The 26,281-nt window shown below is 41.5% G+C and overlaps 1 protein-coding gene across 4 annotated transcripts in view; it reads right to left on the minus strand.

Annotated features, from left to right (window-relative positions):
* Positions 1-26,281, minus strand: part of TAF7L (TATA-box binding protein associated factor 7 like) — an 81,111-nt gene that overhangs the window by 1,482 nt on the left and 53,348 nt on the right. Inside the window, exons 3-14 of one of the 4 annotated variants that reach the window (XM_001092487.5) lie at positions 25,089-25,393; positions 19,921-19,988; positions 18,701-18,779; positions 15,137-15,270; positions 14,003-14,129; positions 13,388-13,443; positions 10,650-10,691; positions 9,719-9,791; positions 9,271-9,384; positions 7,960-8,184; positions 7,652-7,764; positions 5,825-5,884 (exon numbers count right to left, since the gene is read on the minus strand). In XM_001092487.5, coding sequence (XP_001092487.3) covers positions 5,825-5,884; positions 7,652-7,764; positions 7,960-8,184; positions 9,271-9,384; positions 9,719-9,791; positions 10,650-10,691; positions 13,388-13,443; positions 14,003-14,129; positions 15,137-15,270; positions 18,701-18,779; positions 19,921-19,988; positions 25,089-25,393 — 1,396 coding nt within the window. Of the gene's footprint in view, positions 1-5,824; positions 5,885-7,651; positions 7,765-7,959; positions 8,185-9,270; positions 9,385-9,718; positions 9,792-10,649; positions 10,692-13,387; positions 13,444-14,002; positions 14,130-15,136; positions 15,271-18,700; positions 18,780-19,920; positions 19,989-23,719; positions 23,896-25,088; positions 25,394-26,281 lie in introns of those variants that run through there. The other 3 variants (XM_015127813.3, XM_077989195.1, XM_077989196.1) reach the window with 3 other exon arrangements.

The following is a 26,281-nucleotide window of genomic DNA, read 5'->3' on the forward strand; positions in this document are numbered from 1 at the left end:
CATAGGAAAGACCTGCTCCCATGATTCAATTACCTCCCACTGGGTACCTCCCACAACATGTGGGAATTAAAGATGACATTTGGGTGGGGACACAGACAAACTATATCAAGCTTTAAAATTGAATAGGCTTTAAAAAATGTGTTTGCTATTAAGAATTTGTGCTTCTGTGAAGAATATACAGAGGTCACAGCTCACTGTAGGGGCAAAGGAGATGGGATCTCTGTAACCATATTCTAAGATTCAGATGGTAAAACAGTTGGGATACTCTCTTGTCCCAATGAACACAACGGGTCTTAGACTGAGTCTTACCGGCTGCTTCTTACCACATTAGGAGATACTTAGAAACTTAGTCCTGACCCATCAGGAGCCTGATGATGTTCTACTTTTGCTTTCTAAGTTAGAAGCCTTGAATATTTTGTGGTACAGGATTTAATTTTTTTAACTTGAAATGGTGAAGTGACCAATAACATTCACAGATGTATGCCATCTTTATAACAAAGGTTGTTTTTTAATATTATTCATTTCAGGACACTCCATACCAGAATTAATTTTTAGTTTGTGAAATGAAAGGAACATTATAAAACAATCCTATGCTGCACATCACCTACCAAGCCACAATAATTGCTATCTGCAGTAACTTAGAGGCTCTTCTCACTCGGTTGCTGAGTGACCCCTGATTGACCATGATTACAACCAGTGACTGCTCCAGTTCTTTCTCCTTTGCAGGCTCTTTCTCTTCCCGCCACTCCCTAAAGATAGGTTTTTCCTTAGATTCAGACTTCTTGCTGAACAGTCAACCAGGCTAACTCAACTAGCCCCACAGTTTCAATGATCATTTCTGTGTGTGGGCCTCTCTCCAATTTCCCATTTTCAAAAGCACTTCTCCACATATCCCTCCAAATCCACTTCTTGTTATCCTATTTTCAGTTAATGGCACATCATTTCCCGGTTGCCCAGGCTTTGGACTCATCTTTGTTCCCCTTTTTGCCCTGTAAATCCAATCAATTGTTAAGTTCTGTATGCTTCTACCACTTGCACCTTTGAAGCTCCAGGCTGTCCCTACTCCAGTTTCTCCTATATACTTCTGGCAGAAAAATCTTCCTGAGTTACTCCCCAGGTAAAAAAGCTTTGAAGGCTCATTATGACCTACACCAAAAATCTAAACTGTTCACCCTGGCATCACCACCTCTGAGCCAGTGTGCATGCTGCTTTCTCATGGAATGCACTCCTTTCCCTATCTCCTTATTAAAACCCTACCTATATTTTAAGGCCCCAGTCAAATATCATCTTCTCCGTGAAGCCTTCCTTAATATCCATGGACAATCTCTCATGGCTTTAAGTCCCTACCCCTCTTGTCAATTTCTCCCCAAATGAAGGCACAGACTGCATCATAAGCATATCATAGCTCCCTGCAGAGCGTAGCTTAAAGTAGACACCTACTAAATCTAATTTGGATAAATGAACTAACATAAGGGACTCTGAATAAATAAAATTTACAGCTACATTTCTAGGCTGCTCCTCAATACTAACTATAGTCATGTGTTACTTAACAATGGGGATATGTTCTAAGAAATGCACCCTTAGGCAATTTTGTCATGATGTGAATATGACAGAGCATACTTATACCAACCCTAGATAGTATAGCTTACTACACACCTAGGCTACACAGTATAGTCTATTGCTCCTAGGTTACAAACCTGTACAGCATATTACTGTACTGAACACTGTAGGCAATTGTAGCACAATGTTAAGTATTTGTATATCTAAACATAGAAACATAAGTAAACTAAAAATGCAATATAAAAAATTAAAAATGGTACACTTGTATAGGGCACTTACTATGAATGGAGCTTGTAGGACTAGAAGTTGCTCTGGGTGAGTCAGTGAGTGAGTGGTGAGTGAATGTGAAGGCCTAGGACATTACCGTGCACTACTGAAGACTATATAAACACTATAAACTTAGGCTATACTAAAATAATTAAAAAATTAAGTAAGTGGGCAGTTATGTTATGATGGCTATAATGTCACCAGGTGACAGGAATGTTTTTAGCTCCATTATAATCTTATGGGACCACCATCATATATGCAGTCTGTCATTGGCCAAAATGTTGTTATGCAGCATACAACTGTACTTACATTGATGAAAACAAAGATGTTTGGTGGGTACTAAAACAACCCTGGCATTAACTGTTCATCTGACTGTTTTAAAGCAGTACTTGGATAAGTGATTTGCTGAGAGGAAGGGAATATATAGAACATAAAAATTCCGCTGGTCTTGTGGGGATGGGGGTGGGGAGTAGCGCCTGTACTTTAAGAGCACCATGCTAAGCCCATCCTCATAATACCAACTCCAGTCTCCTTAAAATTGTAACCCTCAACAGTATAAGGTTAGAGTCCGCACACATTTTCTTTTTTTTTTTTTTTTTTTTGAGACGGAGTCTCGCTCTGTAGCCCAGGCTGGAGTGCAGTGGCCGGATCTCAGCTCACTGCAAGCTCCGCCTCCCAGGTTCACGCCATTCTCCGGCCTCAGCCTCTCGAGTAGATGGGACTACAGGCGCCCGCCACCTCGCCCGGCTATTTTTTTGTATTTCTTAGTAGAGACGGGGTTTCACCGTGTTAGCCAGGATGGTCTCGATCTCCTGACCTCGTGATCCGCCCATCTCGGCCTCCCAAAGTGCTGGGATTACAGGCTTGAGCCACCGCGCCCGGCCCGCACACATTTTCTATACAGCTACTTGACCCTCATTTAGCCTATATTGCCTTCTTCTCTCTTCACCCTGTACACTCTCTTGTGGCTTTGAAAAAATATAGTTGTCATTCAAGTTAGAAATCTGGCATACATCCTTAATGATTCCTTCTCCTTCAACACCCAGTAATTGACCCAACTCCTATCAATTCTACCTTTAAAATATATTCTCTAATATATCAATATTCATTGTAGCATTATTCATAATATCCAAAAGTGAAAGCAACCCAAATGTCCATCAGCAGATGAATGAATAAACAAAATGTGGTATATTGATCCAATGGAGTATTAGTCAGTCTTAAATAGAAAAAAGTACTGAGACATGCCATAACATGGATGAACCCTGAAAATATGCTAAGTGAGAGAAGCTCGACTCAAAAGACCATGTATTATATTATTTCACTTGTATGAAATAACTAGAAGAGGCAGTAGATTAGTACAAAGTAGATGAGTGGTTGCCTAGTGCTGGGCGGGGGAGAGGTTCTGGAGAAATGGGGAGGGGAGTGACTACTAATGGATACAAGGTTTCTTTTTGGAGTGATGAAACTATTCTAAAATTGACTGCAGTGATGGTTGTACAACTCTGAATATACTAAAAGCCACTGAATTGTATACTTTAAATGGGTAACTTGTCAGGGGGCGGGGAGGACGGGGTTTGAAGCAGTCTCACTCTGTCACCCGGGCTGGAGTGCAGTGGTGGGATCTCTGCTCACTGCAACCTCTGCCTCCGAGGCTCAAGCAATCCTCCCACCTCAGCCTTCCGAGTAGCTGGGACTACAGGCACACACCACCATGCCTGGCTAATTTTTGGAGAGACAGGGTTTCACCATGTTGCCCAGGCTGGTCTCGAACTCCTGGGCTGAAGCCATCTGCCCACTTTGGCCTCCCAAAGTGCTAGGATTACAGGCATGCACCATTGCACCCAGCCTAAATGGGTGAATTGTATGGTTTATGAATTACATCTCAAACAGTTATAAAAACATTTTTATTGCAGTTTAAAATTAATCTATATTCTCTCAATCTCCATTGCTACTACCTTAGTCCAAGTTACCATCCTCTGTTATTAGCGTACCACAAAGCCTCCCAACCAGCCTCTTTGCTTCCACTCTTACCTTCCAACCCAGTCTCCAGATAATAATCAGAGTAATCTTTTAAAAGTTTAAATTAGGCCAGACGTGATGGCTCATGCCTGTAATCCCAGCATTTTGGGAGGCTGAGGCAGGTGGATCACGAGTTCAGGAGGTCAAGACCATCCTGGCTAACACGGTGAAACCCCATCTCTACTAAAAATACAAAAAATTAGCCAGGCATGGTGGCACGTGCCTGTAGTCCCAGCTACTCGGGAGGCTGAGGCAGGAGAATCGCTTGAACCCGAGAGGCAGAGGTTGCAGTGAGCCTAGATTGCGCCACTGCACTCCAGCCTGGGCGACACAGCAAGACTCCATTTCAAAAAAAAAAAAAAATTTAAATTAGATGTGATTTTCCTATCTAAAATTCTTCAAGGGCTTCCCACTACACTTAAGGCCAAACCCATCCTCCTTATCATGGCCTTTAAGGAACCATACACTATGGTCTCTGCCTACTTCTCCACCCTTATGTTAAGCCATTCTCTTCCTGGCTTTAAATACTCCCAAGGTCCTCAAAGAGGCCAAGTTCTTTCCGAACATGAGACCTTGCATATGCTCCACCTAAGATGCTCTTCATCCCACTCTGCCTGGACTTAATCCTTCTGGTCTCAGCTTCAATAGCACCTCCTAGGAGAGGTCTATCGTGATCCCCCAATTAATTCAAGACTCTCTTTATTCTAATAGCACCATTGACTTTTTTCCTTCATAGCACTTCTTCACAATTTGTACCTTTATATTTGTATAATTTGTTTACTGTCAATCTCCCCTGCTAGACAGCTCCATGAGGACAAGTACAGCAGGTCCTCGAATAACATCGTTTTGTTCAGTGTCGTTTTGTTACAGTAAGTCCTCACTTAATGTCAACAGGTTCTTAGAAACTGCAATTTTAAGCAAAATGACATCCAGAAAGTCTCCAAATAACATCGTTAGTTCAATATAATTTCATTATAATGTTTTTTTCTTTTTCTTTTTTTTTTTTTTTTTTTTTTGAGACAGGGTCTCACTTTGTTGCCCAACCTGGAGTGTAGTGGCGTGATCATGGCTCACTGCAGCCTCAACCTCCTGGGCTTAGTGTCCCGAGTAGCTGAGACTACAGGCTTATGCCACCACAACTGGCTAATTTTTTGTACAGTCGGGGTTTCACCATGTTGCTCAGATTGGTCTCAAACTCCTGACCTCAAGCGATCCGCTCGCCTCAGCCTCCCAAAATGCTGGGGTTACAGGCACGAGCCACCATGCCTGGCCTCATTATAATGTTGATGAGAAAAACAAAATCACTTCCCCGTACACATTAGGTGAATTGGTTTGTCTGAACTGTCCCAGTCTGAGTGAGAGTGGGTGTGAGCATGCCCTGCAATGGGATGCCATCCTATCCAGGGCTGGCTCCCACCTTGCGCCCTGAGCTGCTGGGATAGGCTCTGGCCATCTGAGACCCTGAACTGGAATCACTGGGTACATAATTGTCTTACTTGTTTTTATCAGTCTTTCTCAAATGTATGTATAGCTCACATTTATTTCACATTTATTATTATATTAGAAGTGTTTTGGTTTTTATTTAGAAGTTTGGTGATGTTTTTGTAACCAGAAATATGCTATAGGAACTCAATTCTTCTTTATATCAGTTAGCCTATAGTAAAATTAGTTTCATTATATATACTTCATTTTGCTTAAAGTTACAGTTTCCAAGAACCTATCAATGACACTGAGGATTTACTGTATTATATTTATCTTATTCAACGCTGTACATCCAGTGCTTTTTACTTCATAGGCACTCAATATCTGTTGAATGAGTGAACGTTCACAAAGACCTTGTTCCACCCTGCTACCTTCATTTAGAAGATGTGGCTACCACTATTCCTATGAGAGGAACAGCCAGCAATAATATTGGAAGTGAGCTGGGGGATTCTCTGTATCAAATGTTTTCTGGTTAATTTGAAAATATACTTCTTACCTTCTCATTTTTTTTTTTTTCCTGTATCTCAAGCTGCTCCAGCACAGAGTGAAAATGATTCTGAAAAATAAATTGTATAAATGATGAACACTGAGTCTCAAAGGAAAAAAAAAACCAAGGGAGGCAAGGAGTTTGGCAAATAATTGTTTTTGTTTTTGTTTTTGAGGTGGAATCTTCCTCCATCACTCAGGCTGGAGTGCAGTGGCGCAATCTTGGCTCACGCAACCTCCGCCTCCCAGGTTCAAGTGATTCTCATGTCTCAGCCTCCTGAGTAGCTGGGATTACAGGAGCATGCCACCACGCCTGGCCAATTTTTGTATTTTTAGTAGAGATGAGGTTTCACTGTGTTGCCCAGGCTGGTCTCAAACTCCTTGTCTCAAGTGATCCACCTGCCTCTGCTCGCAAAGTGCTGGGATTACAGGCGTGAGCCACTGCGCCCAGCCGCAAATAATAAACTGTCATACAAAAGAGCACTCTTTTTAAAGGATTTAGAGTATAAAAACTATCCCCCCTAACTACAGTACCATCCAATTTGATTTTATATACACTCTATAGCATTTTTTTTTTGTCTTACCCTAAGTGATTGGAATGCCCTTATGTTACCTTTTTCTAGTTTAGCACAAATCCTTTGTCTGTGGTGACCTGTTAGAGAAGCTGGCTTAGAATCTGGTGCTGATGACTCCTCCATTTCCCCTAACTAGGGCAGAGTATCACTATTCCTAACTAGTACTACATGTAACAATAATCACAACAATAGCATATATCTGTATCTTTCAAAATGTGCCCTTATCTGTTATCTTACTTGGTTATTCTAAAGGACAACACCCAAAAAGGGTATAGTTCTGTGCTCCCATTTGCTGAATACAGCTCTGAAGAAAATGAAATCTGGCAGGAAATTCCAAATGCTTCAGAACTTCCCTCACTAAAAAAGGGAAGCAAACATGACCTAAACATACATTTTCTTTTTGTTGAAGCTCTTCAACATATATTAATAAAATATTTATTCTTGTTCAAAATGCACCAAAAATTTAAAAACTAATTATTTCTCGTTTTCACTGCAATGGATACATTTTAATACAAATAACAGGATTCAATCTATGCCCTACCATTTACTGTGATCCCTGGCAAGTTACTTAACCTCTTTGAGTTTCCATTCTTTATCTATAAAATGGGAGTGGTAGGCCGGGCGCGGTGGCTCAAGCCTGTAATCCCAGCACTTTGGGAGGCCGAGACGGGCGGATCACGAGGTCAGGAGATCGAGACCATCCTGGGTAACACAGTGAAACCCCGTCTCTACTAAAAATACAAAAACTTAGCCGGGCGAGGTGGCAGGCGCCTGTAGTCCCAGCTACTCGGGAGGCTGAGGCAGGAGAATGGCGTGAACCCGGGAGGCGGAGCTTGCAGTGAGCTGAGATCCGGCCACTGCACTCCAGCCTGGGTGACAGAGCGAGACTCCGTCTCAAAAAAAAAAAAAAAAAAAAAAAAATGGGAGTGGTGACAGTATTTATGTTTCAAGGATGTGAGGATAAAATGTGATAATATGTGTACACAATTCTTAGCTCTTTATGTGCCTTTTACATAGCAAATGCTCAATAATGGCATTTTTTATCTCAAATCACCTGGTCCCTTCCCCAAAATGCTTATATTAGATGATCAAAATTACTCAGGTAAAAGGAAACGGGGTTATCTTTTATTAGGAGTTTCTAAGAGGCTGTTAAGGTTCATGAATGAACAAGAACCCTGCATAGAGATGACATAAGTGGAAACACAAAGGCAAGATACTGAAAGTAAGAGATCAGGATTTCTTTATGCCAGCCAAGAATTTACCTTGAGTGTCAGGTTTTCCACTTTCATGATGAGATCCTTCTGTCTTTGTGCTTTATTCTGAATCTCATGGAGCTTTTTCTCCTTTTTATCAATCTGCTTCTGAATTTCCATGACTAACAGAGATACACAGAACTTATATATTAAATATAGCCTAAATGAATGGACCAAGATCCAAATCAAGTAAAACTCCACTACACATCTGAGCAATAACTTCTTGAGCTTAGCTTTGGGTCTAATGTATGCTTAGAGTCAGCCTTTAGCACTGCCACCCACCCTGGTCCCATCCCTTTATTTTTTCTCTGACTTACCTATTGAACTGGTACCTTCATTTGCCCTATACTGGCCAGATTCAATAAACTTGGCCTGAAGCTGCCTTTCCAGATACTCTTCAGAATAATCTTCCTCCTCTTCTTCTTCGTCATCTTCATCCTCATCCTCATCCTCATCCTCATCCTCATCTTCATCATCCTCATCCTCATCATCATCATTGTTACTTCTAGAATCACTGAACATCTCCCGAAGCATATCATATTCTACTGGTTTTAAGCAAGAAGAAGGTGAACTATCTAAAACTCTGCAAATGACTCATACTCCAGATAAAATTATACTCCTTACTTTCACATTCCCCAGGCAACCAGTAAATTTTATAAATCATTTTTTTCATGCAGGAAGATTATTCCCTTTGTAAAACAAGGACAGCAAGTGCAAAACACTGTAACATTCATTCATGTAGTGAGTGATCAAGACATTTAGAGACTCTAAGGGTCATAGGAAGTTAAGATACCAGCAGTGGATGGGAGATTAGAACACCAATCTAAAACCCCTAAACTGCCAAGGGACCAATAAGAGGGAAGAAGGGCTGGGTGTGGTGGCTCGCGCCTGTAATCCCAGCACTTTGGGAGGCCAATGCGGGCAGATCACTTGAGGCCAGGAGTTGGAGACCAGCCTGGCCAACGTGGCAAAACCCCATCTCTACTAAAAAAAAAAGAAAAGAAAAGAAAAGAAAAAAAGAAAAAATAGCTGGGTGTGGTGGTACATGCCTGTAATCCCAGCTACTTGGGAGGCTGAGGCACAAGAATTACTTGAACCTGGGAGGCGGAGGTTACAGTGAACCAAGATCGCACCATTACACTCCAGCCTAGGCGACAGAGCGAGACTCTGTCTCCCAAAAAAAAAAATAAATAAAAGGCCAGGCAAAGTGGCTCATGCTTGTAATCCCAGCACTTTGGGAGGCTGAGACAGGCAAATCGCTTGAGGTCTGGAATTCAAGACCAGCCTGGCCAACATGGTGAAACCCCGACTCTACTAAAAATACAAAAATAAGGTGGGCGTGGTGGTGCACGCCTGTAATCCCAGCTACTCGGGAGGCCGAGGCAGGAGAATCACTTGAACTCAGGAGGCAGAGGTTGTAGTGAGCTGCAAGACTGCACCACTGCACTCCAGCCTGAGCGACAGAGCAAGACTCCATCTCAAAACAAAAAAAAAAAAAAAAAAAAAAAAGAGGGAAGGATGAAACCATCCTTTTTTTCTGGATTGGCCTATGAATTTATGGAAAATGATCTGATACCCAGTCAATACCTGCCCTATCTGAAACTCCTGCTTTGCCTTTACTAAAGTACCTGATGAGGTATGACCCTGCTTGTGGCTGCTCATTCCCGAGGATATCACAAATCCTGGGATGGAGCCTTGACTTTCTATTTCCTTGGTTCCATCTTCAGCAACGACTTCCCAACCTGAAAGGAGTGGATAGTCAAGGAAAAAACAGAAGGAAACAAAAAGGCACAGCTGAAAGGGAAGGGGCTCTTTGACTAACAGTGCTATTTAATTTAGTCCAAGTTTAGGCCATTTGTATTGGAATTCCTAGCTTGAAGAAGTGCCTTATATTGAATTACACAATAAATAATTTTCTATTACATGAATTTGCTGTTCCTAGCTAGAACATAACATTTGAAAAAATCTTAAGTTCTACACATCAAGGCTGGCACACAAACACCAGAGGTGAGGCTTCGTTAGCATGTACAAATGGGGCAGAACAGACTATGCAGAAAATATTTGTATAAAGGATACGGGTACTTATGGCTTCAGCATCTGAACGCAGCAGTCTCCTTACTTCATTTTCCACATCTGGAGATTCAATGTACTGAAGCAAAGTTGGGGATTAGAGGGGGATACCAATACTGTCATTTAACACCCTGTGTTTTGCAGGAGTGCCCTCCTATGTACCAATGAATTCAAATGTTAGGCCTCTTTAAATTCTGATCCAACCAAATTTCTACTTTAAGTAGTGCTATTTATGAAGGAATCTTTAGCCAGAGTCTAGAATTTTATACAGTAAACTTATTTTTTCCTAATTAAACAAATTACTTGAGACATTTAATCTTTTCAATCTGCAGTTCTATGGTAAAGACCTCTCTCAGAGGTGCAACCCTTAGGTCTCAGTTATAAATTATTTGTCCTGCTTTATATTGGCAAAGAACTATAATTCCTTATTAGTTATTTAGAAATAATTTGGTTTAAAGATCCAAATTCCCAGATTTCACTTCCCCACATCTTTATTATTAGAGATGTTCCTACAAAAACTGGATCTTAGCTGTATGTTCTCCCTTGAATCCAGTTTTACATAATTATCTCCACAGCAACCAATTTGTCATGCCACAAATAGAAATTAGGACTTTGATGGGGAATAAGCAATTGCAAACAACTGCTGTTAAAAGTAAACTCTGGCTCCCAAGGAATGGCTTTTGATAAAAAAGAGCAGATTAGAATACACGGGGTCACTGGCCAAATTGTATCTTTTCCTCTAGGAGTTATCAAACATCAAACAATGAATTCATTTTTCAGTGAATCAAACCCAGTGTATGTGTTTAGGATGAGGGTTAGAGGTGAGAAGGAAGGCTCAAAAGTAGCTTTTGTGGTTGATTTGATTCATTTGAAATGAATGAGCTATTAAATAAAATATATTAAGGGTAAAAATGAAGTTATATTATGACTGCTGTACCTCAGGAAGGCTGCTTTTTTCCATTTCTTTGACATCAGGGACCTATGAAATAAAGCACAATAAACAAGTTATATTATGATGCCTATATTTCAGTAAAGCTTAAAGAGTTCTACAACTATTCTTAACTTTGTTTTACATTGAGTAGGCACTCAATAAATGTTGACTTACAGAGTATAAAAACCAAGGCAACTGTGTTCATGGACTGGAAGACTCAACATAGTAAAAATGTCAATTCTCCCCAAATTGATCTATAAGTTTAATGTAATTCCTGCCAAAATTCTAGCAAGGTTTTCTGTAGCTATAGACAAGCTTATTCTAAAACTTACATTAAAAGATATAGGCTTTTGGCCAGGCATGGTGGCTCATGCCTGTAATCTCAGCACTTTGGGAGGCCAAGGCAGGCGGATCACCTGAGGTCAGGAGTTCAAGACCAGCCTGACCAACATGGTAAAACCCGTCTCTACTACAAATACAAAAATTAGCCAGGCATGGTGGCCCATGCCTGTAATCCCAGCTACTTGGGAAGCTGAGGTACGAGAATCGCTTGACCAGGGAGGTGGAGGCTGCAGTGAGCTGAGATCGTGCCATTGCACTCCAGCCAGGACAACAGAGCAAGACTCCGTCTCAATAAATAAATAAATAAATAAATAAATAAATAAATAAATAAAGATATGGACTGTAGAATGGCTAAACAATACTGACAAATAAAAGTGAAGTCAGAGCAATCAGCCTTCTAATTTCAGGCCTTTCTAATTTCAGGACCAATTATATAGTGACACTGTGATATTGGTGGAGGGATTGACAGATGGATCAATAGAACAGAATGGAGAACCTAGAAACAGAGCCACAAAAACAAGCCCAACTGATTTTGGCAGAGGTGCAAAAGCAATACAACAGAGGAAGGATAGCCTTTTCAACAAACAGTGCTAGAGCAATTAGACATCCTTTGGCAAGAAAAGCAAAAATAAAAATAAAAAACAAAAACCTTGAACTAAACCTCATAGCTTTACAAAAATTAAGTCAAAAATGGGCATCGGGCTTAAAAAGAAGTTAAAAAAAAAAGCAGGAGAAAATCTTCAGGATCTGGGCTAGGCGAAGAGTTCTTAGATTTACCATAAAAAGCAAGATCATTTTCAAAAAAATCAATATATTGTGCCTCATCAAAACTAAAAATTTTAGCTCTCTGAAAGACCCTACAAAGAGGATGGAAAGACAAGCTACAGACTGGGAGAATATATTTGCAAACTACATATCTGATAAAACACTAGTAGTATTTAGAATATAAAAAGAACTCTCAAAACTCAATAATAAAAAATCAATTTAGAAAATAGGCAAAAGGCATGAGCAGACATTTCATTGAAGTGGAATAGATGGCACATGAGATGTTCAACCCCATTAGGTATCAGGGAAATGTAAATTAATACCACTACATTAGTGGTGTGGTGTGAGATCACTACACACCTATCAGAATGGCTAAAATGTAAAATAGTGACAACACCTAATGCTGGTGAGGAGGTGGAGAAACTGGATCATTCATACATTATTGGCAGGAATATAAAATGGTACAGTCACTCTGGAAAACAGGTCGTTTCTTATCAAACTAAACATGCAACTACCATATGACCCAGCAATTATACTCCTGGACATTTATTCCAAGGAAATGAATACTTATATTCAAACAAAAACCTGTTCACAGCTTTATTTATAATAGTCAAAACCTGTAAACAACCCAGATGTTCTTCGATGGGAGAACAGTTATATAATGTGGTACATTCATACCATGGAATACTACTCAGCAATAAAAAATAAACTATTAATGCTACAAAAACTTACATGGATCTTAAGTGAATTATGCTGAATGAAAAAATAAGCTGGTCTCTGATGTTATATACTACGATTCCATTAATATTAAATTTTTGAAATGACAAAATTACAGAGATAGAGATCAGATTAGTGATTACCAGGTGTCAGAGACTGGGGTGTGAGGTGGAAGGAAAATGGGCATGGTTATATAAAAGCAAAATGAGGGATCCTTTTGATGATGAAACTGTTTTGTATTTTGACTGTGTAGGCAGATACATGAACTTACACATGGGATAAAACTGCATAGAACTAAACACATGTACAAAAATACATGAGTACAAGTAAAACTGGAGAAATTGGAATAAGATTGCTGAATTCTAATCATGTCAATTACCTGTTTGTGATATTGTACTATAGTTTTACAAAATGGGGAAAATGGCAAAAAGGTACACGATATCTCTCTTTTATTTCTTACAACTGTATGTGAGTTTACAATTATTTCAAAATAAAACGTTTAATTTTAAACAAAAGAAGCAGCCAAGCCACAATACTCCTATAGTTTGCCCAAGGTTCTATAAGCCTGAAATAAGACTAGGAATATAACCACAATTCCCAATTTTCAGGTTCTGGATGGGTTCACTTTAAAACTAGATCTTGCAATCGAAAACTGAAAGCATTAACAGAAGTTTCAAATGTATGATTCTTCCAGACCCCAAATGACTAGCCTATAACCTAAAGGATCAGGTATTTTTATTCACTGCTATATTCCCAACTGCTAGCATACAGCGCCTGGCATTTAGTTCACATTCAATAAATGTTTATTGAACATATAAATGAATTAACAAATTAATTCCCAACTGACTTTTTCTCTTTCCTTCTGGCCCATGATCCTCTTCTAATTAGCCCGGCAGACACACAAACTGCATGTAACTAACCTTTTTTTGTGTTTTCCGGAACCTTTTCTTTCTGACATTCTTAAGTGGTGGAGTAACTAAAATAAATACAACACAGTGAAACGTTATATGATTGATGGTAGTCACATAGCTGAATTTGATAAAGACAAAGATCATGCTATAAACCAAAGGCTCATGACATGACTCCTTTGTTTTGTTTTGTTTTGTTTCTTTTGAGATCGAGTCCCACTCTGTTGCCCAGGCTGGAGTGCAGTGGTGCGATCTCGGCTTACTGCAACCTCCTCCTCCTGGGTTCAAGCGATTCTCCTGCCTCAGCCTCCTGAGTAGCTGGGATTACAAGCGCCCACCACCACACCCAGCTAATTTTTGTATTTTTAGTAGAGACGGGGTTTCACCATGTTGGCCAGGCTGGTCTCAAACACCTGACCTCAGGTGATCCACCCGCCTCGGCCTCTCAAAGTGCTGGGATTATAAGCGTGAGCCACCGTGCCCAGCCAACATGACTCCTCTTAAGAGTGTCTGAGAACTTAATGAACCAAACACCTAAGTGTGGTAAGAGGTCCCTGTTTCACAAGGAATTAGGATTCAGCAAATAAATTTTAGTCAGCAGGAATGAGCAAGGGGCTGTTGACTTACTGCCATGCTTCCAGACATATTTTTTCTCTCTCCCCCTTTCTTTTTTCCTGGTTATATTAGGATCAGCAGAGGCAGCTGATTCTTCTGGAGAAGGGTGGATATCACCATCAGTAGCGCACACAAGCATCTACATTTAACAAAGACAAAGAAGTTGTCTATGTTATGACTATGACCACAAATTTTGGGTTAGCAATCATAATCATTCTTACCACTAGAAATGCACAGAAGAGACTGATACTTGCCATTTCCAGAAAACCAAGTATTTTGTAATGTACCTTTATATTCTCTCATTTTTGCAGTCTCTCTCTTTCCCTCTCCTCCCCTCCACCAGCCACCAGCAGCACTACATATGAACTCTGAGGGTTTTTTTTTTTTTTTTCCCCACTAGAGTGTTTACCACTACAGAGGGAATATATTGGAAACAGATCTTGGAACTTAGCTTAGGTTTTTTGTTTTGTTTTGTTTTTAGACAAAGTCTTGCTCTGTCATACAGGCTGGAGTGCAATGGTATGTGATCATGGCTCACTGCAGCCTCGACCTCCTGGGCTCAAGTGATCCTCCCACCTCAATCTGTAGAATAGCTGGGACTACAGGTGTGTGCCACCACACCTGGCTAATTTTGTTTTTATAGAGATGAAGTCTCACTATGTTGCCCAGGCTGGTCTCAAACTCCTGGGCTCAGGTGATCCTCCCGCCTCAGCCTCCCAAAGTGTAGGGATTATAGGCATGAGCCACTGTGCCTGGCCTATCTCAGCATTTTGATTTAGAGAGGAAATAAGAAATCAACAGCAGAGATGATGAATAAGAACCAATTTAAACCTCCAGAGTTAACAACATACTGTTTTAATACAAAGTTCAGAAGATCCCAGCTGCTCATATGTTTCAATTAATGAAAAGTCACTATAAGTGGCAAATGGGACTCTCTATAGGCGATTTGGTTAAAATAAAATACTGAAATCTAGGGATCAAACACCAAACCAGCACATGACATTTCATTCCTGTGCAATCGATCTGGAAATTAGAAATGCCAAGCAGCCATTCACCAAGTAGAAAGGAGTACTGAAAGAAAGAAAAATAGGGAGAGAAAAGAATTCCTTGAAGGATGTGAGGCTAGTAAAGAAAACTAGTCCATACCTGAGAAATGTCTGCTGTTTTATAAAAAGTTTTTTTATCAAGCGTTCTCAGGCTTTCAATAACACAAGGCAAATCAACCAGCTTAGCAGCTAGTGGAACATCTTCTACTTCAACAACTGCATGGCGCCTATCAGCTGAAGAGAAGTAAAGATTAAAGTTGATATCTTCCCAGTGAACTTTTTTTTTTTTTTTTTTTTTTGAGACGGAGTCTTGCTCTGTCACCCAGGCTGGAATGCAGTGGCCGGATCTCAGCTCACTGCAAGCTCCTCCTCTCGGGTTCACGCCATTCTCCTGCCTCAGCCTCCCGAGTAGCTGGGACTACAGGCACCCGCCACTTCACCCAGCTAGTTTTTTGTATTTTTTAGTAGAGACGGGTTTCACCGTATTAGCCAGGATGGTCTCGATCTCCTGACCTCATGATCCGCCCGTCTCGGCCTCCCAAAGTGCTGGGATTACAGGCTTGAGCCACTGCGCCCGGCCCCCAGTGAACTCTTAAACTTCCTAAGGTTTGAATAATGAAGACTTATGTGGGACAGACTAGTCTTTCCAAGAAACCTACTATCTCTCATAATGCTAAAATTGTGTACACAATTAATAGCTTCCTAAAGAAAAAAATGGAAAGCATATGGAACTCTTTTTTTCCTAGTTTACATCACTTGGGCAAAAGTAGCTAAGTTTCTTGTTAATGGATGTGAACTAAATATGTGTGAAGCAATAAATGTTTCATTCTCATCCTGAAAAGCAAATTCCATTCATTAAAACCAATTCCTTTCTTTTTAAAAGCATTTAATCGTGTCATTGTACATGTGTGTTTTCAAAGGGCTGGGTGAGGGAAGGATTGACTGACCCTAGAATGGTGCTAGTAAGTCTCAAGTTAAATCTTTAATTAGCTTCAAAAAGATAAAATTCTATACAACAGCCATATATTAAACTCTGAATATTGCTGCTCAGATGTCCCAAACATGAATGTCTTTTGACACAAGAGGACTCAAGTATAATCTTCTAGTACTATGTGAAGAAAGAAAGACACAAAACAATGTTTACCATTTTGTGTGAATTAGATTGTTTCCATTCTAGTATTATGCATAAAAGTTTTGCCAATAAGGAAGTGACAAGAAACAGTTAATATCAGTTATCTGTGGTATTGAGGTTGGGGCACCATAAAGAAGAAGAGTTTTATTTCTTCTCCTTTTGAACTTTTCTTTTTCATTTGATTTTTTTTTTTTTTTAGAAGGAGTCTCTCTCTGTTGCCCAGGCTGGAGTGCAGTGGCACGATCTCTGCTGACTGCAACCTCCGCCACCTGGGTTCAAGCAATTCTCATGCCTCAGTCTCCCAAATAGCTGGGATTACAGGTGTGTACCCCCATGCCTGGCTAATTTTTGCATTTTTAGTAGAGATGGGGTTTCGCCATGTTGGCCAGGCTGGTCTGGAACTCCTGATCTCAAGTGATCTGCCCGCCTCAGCCTCCCAAAGTGCTGGGATTACAGGCATGAGCCACCACGCCCAGCCTGTTTTATTTGAATTTTCTAACTATGAACTTATATTATCTTTAAAAAAAAATATCAATCAGTGTTAACTAACTGGTGAGATTATGGGCCACTTTTTGTTTTCTTTATATACTTCTCTGTATTTAAAAAAAAAAACTAGCAAAATTTATTTATCTATTTTTGGTTGTGTGTTTTTTATGCAGATAAGCTTGTGTGAAAACATTTATTTATTTATTTACTTATTTACCTATTTACAAGAGCATCCATGCTCTTGGTGCAAATGGCCTCTAGATTCACCCATGGTGTCCCAAATGACAGAATTTTGTTCTTTTTAAAAGGCTGAGTAGTATGGCATTGTGTATACGTATCACACTTTCTTTATCCATTAATCCATTGACTGACACTTAGGTTGATTCCATATCTTGGCTACTTTGAATAATGCTACAATGAATATGGGAGTGCAGAGAGATATGCCTTCAATGTGTTGCTATCAATTCCTTCTGTGAATATATTCACAGAAGTGGGGTTGCTGGATCATATGGTTGTTCTATTTTTAGTTTCCTGAGGAACCTCCATACCATTAAAAAAAATAATAATAATGGCTGTAGGCCAGGCACAGTGGCTCACGATTGTAATCTCAGCACTTTGGGAGGCCGAAGTGGGTGTATCACTTGAGGTCAGGAGTTCGAGACCAGCCTGGTCAACATGGTGAAACTCTATCTCTACTAAAAATACAAAAAAATTAGCCAGGTGTGGTGGCACATGCCTGTAGTCCCAGCTACTCGGAAGGCTGAGGCAGGAGAATCACTTTAACCCAGGAGGCGGAGGTTGCAGTAAGCCAAGATCGTGCCACTGCACTCCAGCCTGGGTGACACAGCAAGACTCCATCTCAAAAAAAAAAAAAAAAAGGCTGTATTAATTTACATTCCCACCAATAGGGTACAAAGGTTTCCTTTTCTCCTCATCCTCATTAACAGTTGTTATTGTTCTTCTTTTTTTTTTTTTTTTTTTAGAGACGGGGTTTCGCCGTGTTAGCCAGGATGGTCTCGATCTCCTGACCTTGTGATCCGCCCGTCTCGGCCTCCCAAAGTGCTGGGATTACAGGCTTGAGCCACCGCGCCCGGCCTTGTTCTTCTTTTTAATAAAAGCCATTCTAACAGGTATGAGGTGATATCTCGCTGTTGTTTTAATTTGCATTCCTCTAATGATTAGTGATGCTGAGCATTTTTTCATGAACCTTTTGGCTACTTGTATGTCTTCTTTTGAGAAGCATCTGTTCAGATCCTTTGCCCATTTTAAAATCAGTTTATTTGTTTTCTTGCTATTGAGTTGAGTTCCTTATATATTTCGATATTAACCCCTTTATTGGATGTATGATTTGCAAATATAACAAATACTATTTAAAAGAAAGAAATATATATCACTGGCCAGGCGCGGTGATGCACACCTGTAATCCCAGTGCTTTGGGAGGCCAAGGCAGGTGGATCGAGAGGTCAGGAGTTTGAGACCAGCCTGACCAACATGGTGAAACCACGTCTCTACTAAAAATACAAAAATTAGTCAGGCATGGTGTCACGTGCCTGTAATCCCAGCTACTCGGAAGGCTGAGGCAGAAGAATCACTTGAACCCAGGAGGCGGAGGCTGCGGTGAGCCGAGATCACGCCACAGCACTCCAGCCTGGGCAACAGAGCAAGACTGCATCTCAAAAAATGGAAAAAAAGAAACATATGTCACCTTTACAAACAAAGAATGGCATATCCATTTGTCATTCCCGGGGATGTTCAGAAATCATAAAGTCTATATATAGGAGACTACCAGCAGTATGAAAACCCCACAGTTGACCCCCAAGTTTCCTTAAACACACTATGGTAATCACTCAACTCGAGGTGCAATATTCCTACTTCCTTTCCTCTTAAAAGAAGAGGACTTAAGCCTCTCTAAAGCATGAGTCCATCAAGTCAGAGACCATATTCTATCATTTTTCACATCCTTAGTACCAAGTATAGTGCCTGGCACATAGCAATCCCTTAATAAATTATTGTTCAATGTATAGTGAATGGATATTAACTACTTACGCAGTAAGTCAATTTTTAGTTTATCCTTCATCTTGACACTTTGAGAATGTACTAGGTTCCTGACAGTACAAGCGTGTTCCTAAAAAGGAGGTAAATTGAAAAATCAGAAGAACTAAACATCTACTTGGCAGCTAACAGAATAAATATATCAAACAAAGTCCTCCCTTAAATAAAACCTTACACCTCCCAAATGTTACTAACAAGACCATGTACCATGAGATACTGTGCACTGTATAAGTCAAGTTAGGATGAAGCTGACTCTAAACTCATAATTGTCTCTTAGTAGCTACAGTTAATAGTTTCTCCCAGCTCTACAATCCTGCTACCCGTCTGCTATAGTTGCTAAAGAAAGGCTTACCTAGTTGCAGTTTGCTTGGTATATTAAGTAACCCTAATTAGGGAAATAGGTTTCTGAACCCCATCCTTAATATAGCTGCCTAGACTAAGTAATTGCTTGAATACGGGTATCAGTGTGGGGAAAGAGAGCCAAATACTTGTTGAGATGAGCTTTAAATGTCTTGCATGGTGGTGAATAATGCTGGCCCTTCTCACTGCCCCTTTTGAGGTGACAGAAAGGATTTCAGAGGAGTCTTATCTTGGCTGTCCAGGGAACAGGCTGTTAGTATTGGTAGTAAGTGACTGGGTCCATCATTGTCACAGCTGTTTTGCCAGGAAATCAACCTGCATGATAGGTAGTATGTACAGGAGGAAAAAATGCTGCCAAAAAAGTACACGCTATGATAGGACTGCTTACAGAACATGATTCCTGGGAAACAAATGTTCTGAGTTTTTATAGCCTACCTGAAATAGAAATGTTACAGAATCCAAGTAGAACTACAATTATAATTAAACTGTAATTGGCCGGGCACAGTGGCTCACAGCTGTAATCCCAGCACTTTAGGAGGCCGAGGCGGGTGGATCACAAGGTCAGGAGATCGAGACCATCCTGGCTAACACAGTGAAAACCTGTCTCTACTAAAAAATACAAAAAATTAGCTCGGCGTGGTGGCAGGCGCCTGTAGTCCCAGCTACTCGGGAGGCTGAGGCAGGAGAATGGCGTGAGCCCAGGAGGCGGAGCTTGCAGTGAGGCAAGATTGTGCCACTGCACTCTAGCCTGGGTGACAGAACAAAGACACCATCTCAGAAAAAACAAAAACAAAAAACCAAACAAAAAAACACTATAATTATGAAGATATTTGTTCTGAGATACAAATTCTTACCAGAGGCAGACGCAATATAAACTGGTTCTCAACTTCATCAGGAACTTCATCCTGGCTTTTACTCATGTCTTGATTTTGAGTTCAGGAAAGCAAAAAGAAAACCAACACAGTCACTAAAAACTCCTCTTGCTCCCCCTCCTGACCACTTCTAGTAGTACTGGTTAAATTATACAAGATCTTGCCCGTAACACTAGACACTAGACCAACACACTAGAATGATGTGTGTACAGTTAGACAATACCTTATTTGACATAACTTAATTATTTCTAGACGTTACCTTAGCTCCTCTCCAATATGTGTAGATTTTTCAAAGTCAATCCAAATTACACGATGTAATTTGATGAACAAATGAAATAACAGCTGTTATGAAACATGATTTCATCTTCTTAATCATATTCTTAGACTCTCAGGTAAAAGACTACAATTCAACAACACGGTGGTGGCTACCTAAGCAAACTATATAACCTCTGCAGGGAAGAATGCAAACCAAAAGCTGAAATCGACCTAGAAACCACTTGCAGAAATGATCTGTGATGATTTGAAGTAAGCAAGGGCTTGATTTTCAATATTTCACCTACCTTAATGGATTAGTAGAAATTAAGCAGTCCATGGGACACCAGGCAGTTTTTTATGACTCTAGAGCCAGCAACAACAGCTTTGAGCTACCCTCAAAGTTAGGGAGTCCAGTTCTTTTTTTTTTTTTTTTTTAAGACAAGAGTCTCGCCCTGTCGCCCAGGCTGGAGTGCAGTGGTGCGATCTCGGCTCACTGCAACCTCCACCTCCCGAGTTCAAGTCATTCTCCCACCTCAGTCTCCCAAGTAGCTGGGACTACAGGCATGCACCACCATACCCAGCTAATTTTTGTATTTTTTAGTAGAGACAGGGTTTCACCATGTTGGCCAGGCTGGTCTCAAACTCCTGACCCCAAGTGATCCGCCCACCTCAGCCTCCCAAAGTGCTGGGATTACAGGCGTGAGCCACTGCGCCCGGCATGGAGTCCAGTCCTTTTCTATTCGTTTTGTTTTGTTTGTTTGTTTGTTTTTGAGATGGAGATTTTATGGAGAACATAAAATCTGATTTGATTTATTCATTATTATCCTTTCATTCATTACTACCTTTTATTGTGTGCATTCTGTATGGCCAGTACTACATTGAGTACATTAGGTCTATCATTTCATATAATCCTTACAACCACCACTTACTTCGAATGCCCCCAAAAGCTATTTAAAAGAACTCCTAAGATGGATCTCTTCACTTAAAAAATATACATACCTTTGGTGAAATGAATACTTCCTTCCAAGTTAATCTTTTTTTGACAAATTATAATCATATATAATAATGGGGTACACAGTGATGTTATGATATAGTGTGAAATGACTGAATCAATCTAATGAGCATATCCATCACCTTAAATACTTATCAGTTATTCCCCTTAACTGCAACTTTCATTTTTTTAATTTTAAAAGCCAAATTTGGCAGTGGGAGATTGTATACCAACTTTAGTGGCATTAATGTTAATAAGTTCTGACAATATCCCACTACTATCAGACCAGCCTAACTGAAATTTTCTATTTGATCAACATCTCCTCACTGCCCCTCCCCCTACTACAGCCTGTAATAACCAACACTCTACTCTCTGCTTCTGTGAGTTCAATTATTTTAGATTCCACATATAAGTGAGAATATGCGATTTTTGTCTTTCTCTGCCTGGCTTATTTCACTTAATATAATATCCTCCAGATTCATCCATGTTGTTGCAAATGATAGAATTTCCTTCTTTTTAAAGGCTGAATAGTATTCAGTTGGGTACACATACCACATATTTATCCATTCACTTGTTGCATACCTAGATTGATTTCGTAACTTAGCTATTGTGAGTAATGCTGCAATGAACGTGTGTGTGCAGCTATCTCTTTGACACACTGATTTCAAGTTTTTAGGATATACATCCAGAAGTGGGATTGCTGGATCCCAAGTTATTTCATTATTTTTCATTTTTTCATTATTTTTCAATTTTTTGTTCTTCCAATGAACCAAGATTTTATTTCTAATCTTATTTTCCATGTATTTGGGATGTATTTGTAGAACCATGCATTTGGGGTATTAGGGCCCTTTTTTTTTTTTTTTTTTTTTTTTTTTTTTTTTTTTTTTTTTTTGAGACAGAGTTTCACTCTTGTTGCCCAGGCTGGAGTGCAATGGCGTGATCTCAGCTCACTGCAACCTCTGCTGCCCGTGTTCAAACAATTCTCTTACCTCAGCCTCCCGAGTAGCTGGCATTACAGGTACCTGCCACCATGCCCAGCTAAATTTTTTTTTTTTTTTTTTTTGTATATTTAGTAGAGACGGGGTTTCACCATGTTGGCCAGGTTGGTCTCGAGCTCCTGACCTAAGGTGATCCACCCGCCTCGGCCTCCCAAAGTGTTGGGGTTACCGGTGTGAGCCACTGTGCTCAGCCAGGCCCACACTTCTGTGGGAGACTTTTCTCAAAGGTGGAAAGATGGCTGGGCGCTGTGGTTCACACCTGTAATCTCAGCACTTTGGGAGGCTGAGGCAGGAGGATCACCTGAGGTCAGGAGTTCCAGACCATCCTGGCCAACATGGTGAAACCCCATCTCTACTAAAGATACAAAAATTAGCCGGGAGTAGTGGTGGGCGCCTGTAATCCCAGCTACTTGGGAGGCTGAGGCAGGAGAATTGCTTGAACCCAGGAGGTGGAGGCTGCAATGAGCCAAGATGGCACACTGCACTCCAGCCTGGGTGACACAGTGAGACTCCTCAAAAAAAAAAAAAAAAAAAAAAAAAAAATCAGCAGTAGAAAAGCAGACACCCAGGATGGGAGAGGGAAAGATGCATTATTTGTGATTGTAATTTCTTCTCTTCTTGTTTCATGCAGATATATATGAATATATGTGCATCCATAAATACAAAAGAGAAATATAAATGCAAGAAGAGAGTTGATTAAAATAAATAAAAAATCTGGGGGCTGAGCACATTCCCTAACAGAACATAGTAACAATTAAGGCTGGGAGCAGGAACAGATTATTTGAAGAACTAGCTGCTAAGCAAGATTTTATCAGATCAGTAGTAACTTTTAGATTTCTCAGCAGAACTAAAACTAGGGCATTTTGTTCATTTCCAAGCCTTTTTGGTAATTCCTCTTTTATGGAAGAAAGAATGTAAGAACTGAAACTATTTCAATGTAGTTGTTTGATAAACAGGCCTAATAAAAGGTCCGGTGGGAGAGAAGTTTAAAAATCCTAGTTGAACTGGGTTTTAATTATTTTTTAAATTTGTTACTTGCATTTACCTAAACAACTAGTTGTACGTTATTCACTTTAAGAAAAAGCATCTGCTTTTTTCCAGCAAGCACTCTTTGATACCTGATTAAATTAACAGGACCCCTTCCCACCATTCACCTAGCTCCATCTCGCTTTAGCAGAATTACAATTGGAATTATAATTGGCTGGAGGGCGCCTGGCAGCATGCTCCAGGCCATGCAAGTCAGTACACGCCTAAATGGGTGTTTTTTCAAGTTCGCAGTCGCTAGCTACAGTTTAGAGACTGACCTCCATCCTTATCCCCGGGGCACTAAGCTTTCAAAGGGAAAGTTCCACCCCTAGGCTTTGATCCACTTTCCCTTGAAAACCTCCCGCGAGGCCCAAAAGGTCGCAACGGGTCCCAGCCTTCGCGCCTCGCCGTGCAGGCGGGCTGGGGAGGGCAGCTGGGTGCACCACGGCGGGGTGCACAGCGGCGGGGGCGCTGACCAGGTCCCGGACGCCCGGTCGGCCGTCCGACTCACCCGCTCCTCCGCGGACTGGCGCCAACACCGAAAAGGCTGTGGGGCTGGGGACCTGCGCCTCTGGTCTGTGGGCTCCGGACGAACCGCGCGTGGGCTCCCGCGCGGAACGTAGAGGCGAACGCTGGGCGGCCGGCGCCTGGACAGTAAGAGCGGCGCGCGCCGGCCCCTCCCCGCCTCGCCACGCCTCCGCGGTCGCGCTGCCCAGCCGACTGAAGCACGACCTCGAGGCAGTGGCCGGCTCACCGCGTGCTGGGCGGGAAGGCTAGAAAGGCGCCCAGCGCCGAGGGGAGGGCCCAGGGGGACGCGACCGCTCAGGGACCTCGCGAAGCAAGACCGAGGCTTCAAAACAAATTACCTTGGCCGGGCGGGGTGGCTCACGACTGTAATCCCAGTACTTTGGGAGGCCAAGGCGGGCAGATCTCGAGGTCAAGAGATCAAGACCATCCTGGCCAACATGGTGAAACCCCGTCTCTATTAAAAATACAAAAATTAGCTGGGCGTGGCTGCGCGCGCCTGTAGTCCCAGCTACTCGGTAGGCTGAGGCAGGAGAATCCCTTGAACCCGGGAGGTGGAGGTTGCAGTGAGCCGAGATTGCGCCACTGCACTCCAGCCTGGCGACAGAATGAGATTCCGTCCAAATAAATAAATAAATAAATACCTTTACATAGGGGCAACCTTCAGGGCGCCAGAAGATTTTTACCAGGCGACAGCGATACTCCTAAGAGGCGAGTTGGACCGGGCGCGGTGGCTCACGCCTGTAATCCCAGCACTTTGGGAGGCCGAGATGGGTGGATCACCTGAGGTCAGGAGTTCGAGATCATCCTGGCCAACATGTTGAAACCCCGTCTCTATTAATAATAATAATAATTAGCCAGGCGTGATGGCGGGCGCCTGTAATCTCAGCTACTCAGGCAGCTGAGGCAGGAGAATCGCTTGAACCCGGGAGGCAGAAGTTGCAGTGAGCCGAGATCGCACCACTACACTCCAGCCTGGGCAACAAGAGCAAAACTCCGTCGAAAAAAAAAAAGAAAAACAATAAAAGCGAGTTGCTCGCTTTTGGTTGCTCCTCCATTCCGTTAGGTCGGACGGTTTGTCCCTAGGCACGGTGACCTCGCCTGGTGACAAATACGCCGCCGGGCAAACCCACTGAACAGCTAGAATCCGTGCCCAAAGCCCTCTAACATGATCAGTTGCTCCCCTCTCCTCAACAGGGTCAACATTTTACATCCTCTGGAGAGGGGCACAAGTTCCGTCGCCAACTGCTCCTCAAGGGGCCGCAATTCAAACAAATTTTGAATCGAACTAAAAGCAGTTTGTTTCTCCTAAAGAAGGTCCTCGGCTGGGGGAACAAGTTTAAAAAGCCACCTACCTTTCCCTTCCTGGAAGTTTTCTGGGGCCTGGGCAGCAGCCTGGGCGCTGCCGTCCGCATCCGTTTGAGCGTACTGGTCGGCAGGAATCTGGGTGCCTTGGTCGCCAGCAATGTCGGCGCTGCTTTCACAGGTGGTTTCAGACCCACGGTCGACAGGAATTTGGGGCTCTTGTTGGCTAGTTACTTCCGATGTTGAAACTGTTGGTGTTGAATCATTTTCTGAAGAAACGGGGAGCCGTCCCTCGGGGCACTCCATGGTCCACCTCGTTGGGGTTGTAAAATGGCTTCCTGTGTAGTCACGTGACCTGAAGGGTTCCAGAACCTTCGTAAATGTAAAAGGTTTCTTTACGTCTTTAAGACGTAATACTATTACCGACATTGCCGGTGCCTGTTCGAGATTGTAGCAGCCAAGTCTCCACTGCCTAACACTTAACCTAAACGTAATCGTAGGGAATAAATATTTTCGGAAGACGATTCTACAATCATTTTGTTTTGGGACATGATTTTTTTCATTCAATTAAACTAGATTATCAGAGCTTCAGACCAAGACAAAATTGTTTTGGTCCCTTTTAGAATCCATCTGCTAACCTTCATTTTGGCATTATGACATGGGGCTACATCAAGGATTATGCAACAAAATAGGCCAAAGAGACCAGTTTTACATTTACTATACAATATTCTTGAAGGCATTAATTATATCAAAAAAAGAATCCTTTCATGAAAACGGAAATGAAAATTCTGTTTTTGGTAACTGAAATAGCTGAATAATTGTTTTGAATTGTAAGGACAGCGTGAATTATATAATTAAATTTATTATGGCTGCTAGGAAGCTCAGAACCAAACTTGCAACCAACTTGTAATAACTGTGATCCTTACTGGCATATGTTGAGTTTTATCTTAAATAAGTGTGTTCTCTCCCATTTCCCTAATTATTTTTTGTCTCATGCAGTAAATAACACTAAAAGCTGCTCAAAGCCTTTTCAAAAAGTATCAGATATATATGTTTGGTAAATGAAAATAGTACTCTTGGCCAGGTGCAGTAGCTCATGCCTGTAATCCCAGCACTTTGGGAGGCCGAGGCAGGTGGATCACCTCAGATCAGTAGTTCGGGACCAGCCTGGCCAACATGGTGAGAATCCCCCGTCTCTACTAAAAATACAAAAATTAGCCAGGCATGGTGGCACGTGCCTGTA

Source organism: Macaca mulatta, chromosome X (assembly GCF_049350105.2).
Source record: "Macaca mulatta isolate MMU2019108-1 chromosome X, T2T-MMU8v2.0, whole genome shotgun sequence".
In the NCBI taxonomy this organism is placed as follows: domain Eukaryota; kingdom Metazoa; phylum Chordata; class Mammalia; order Primates; family Cercopithecidae; genus Macaca; species Macaca mulatta.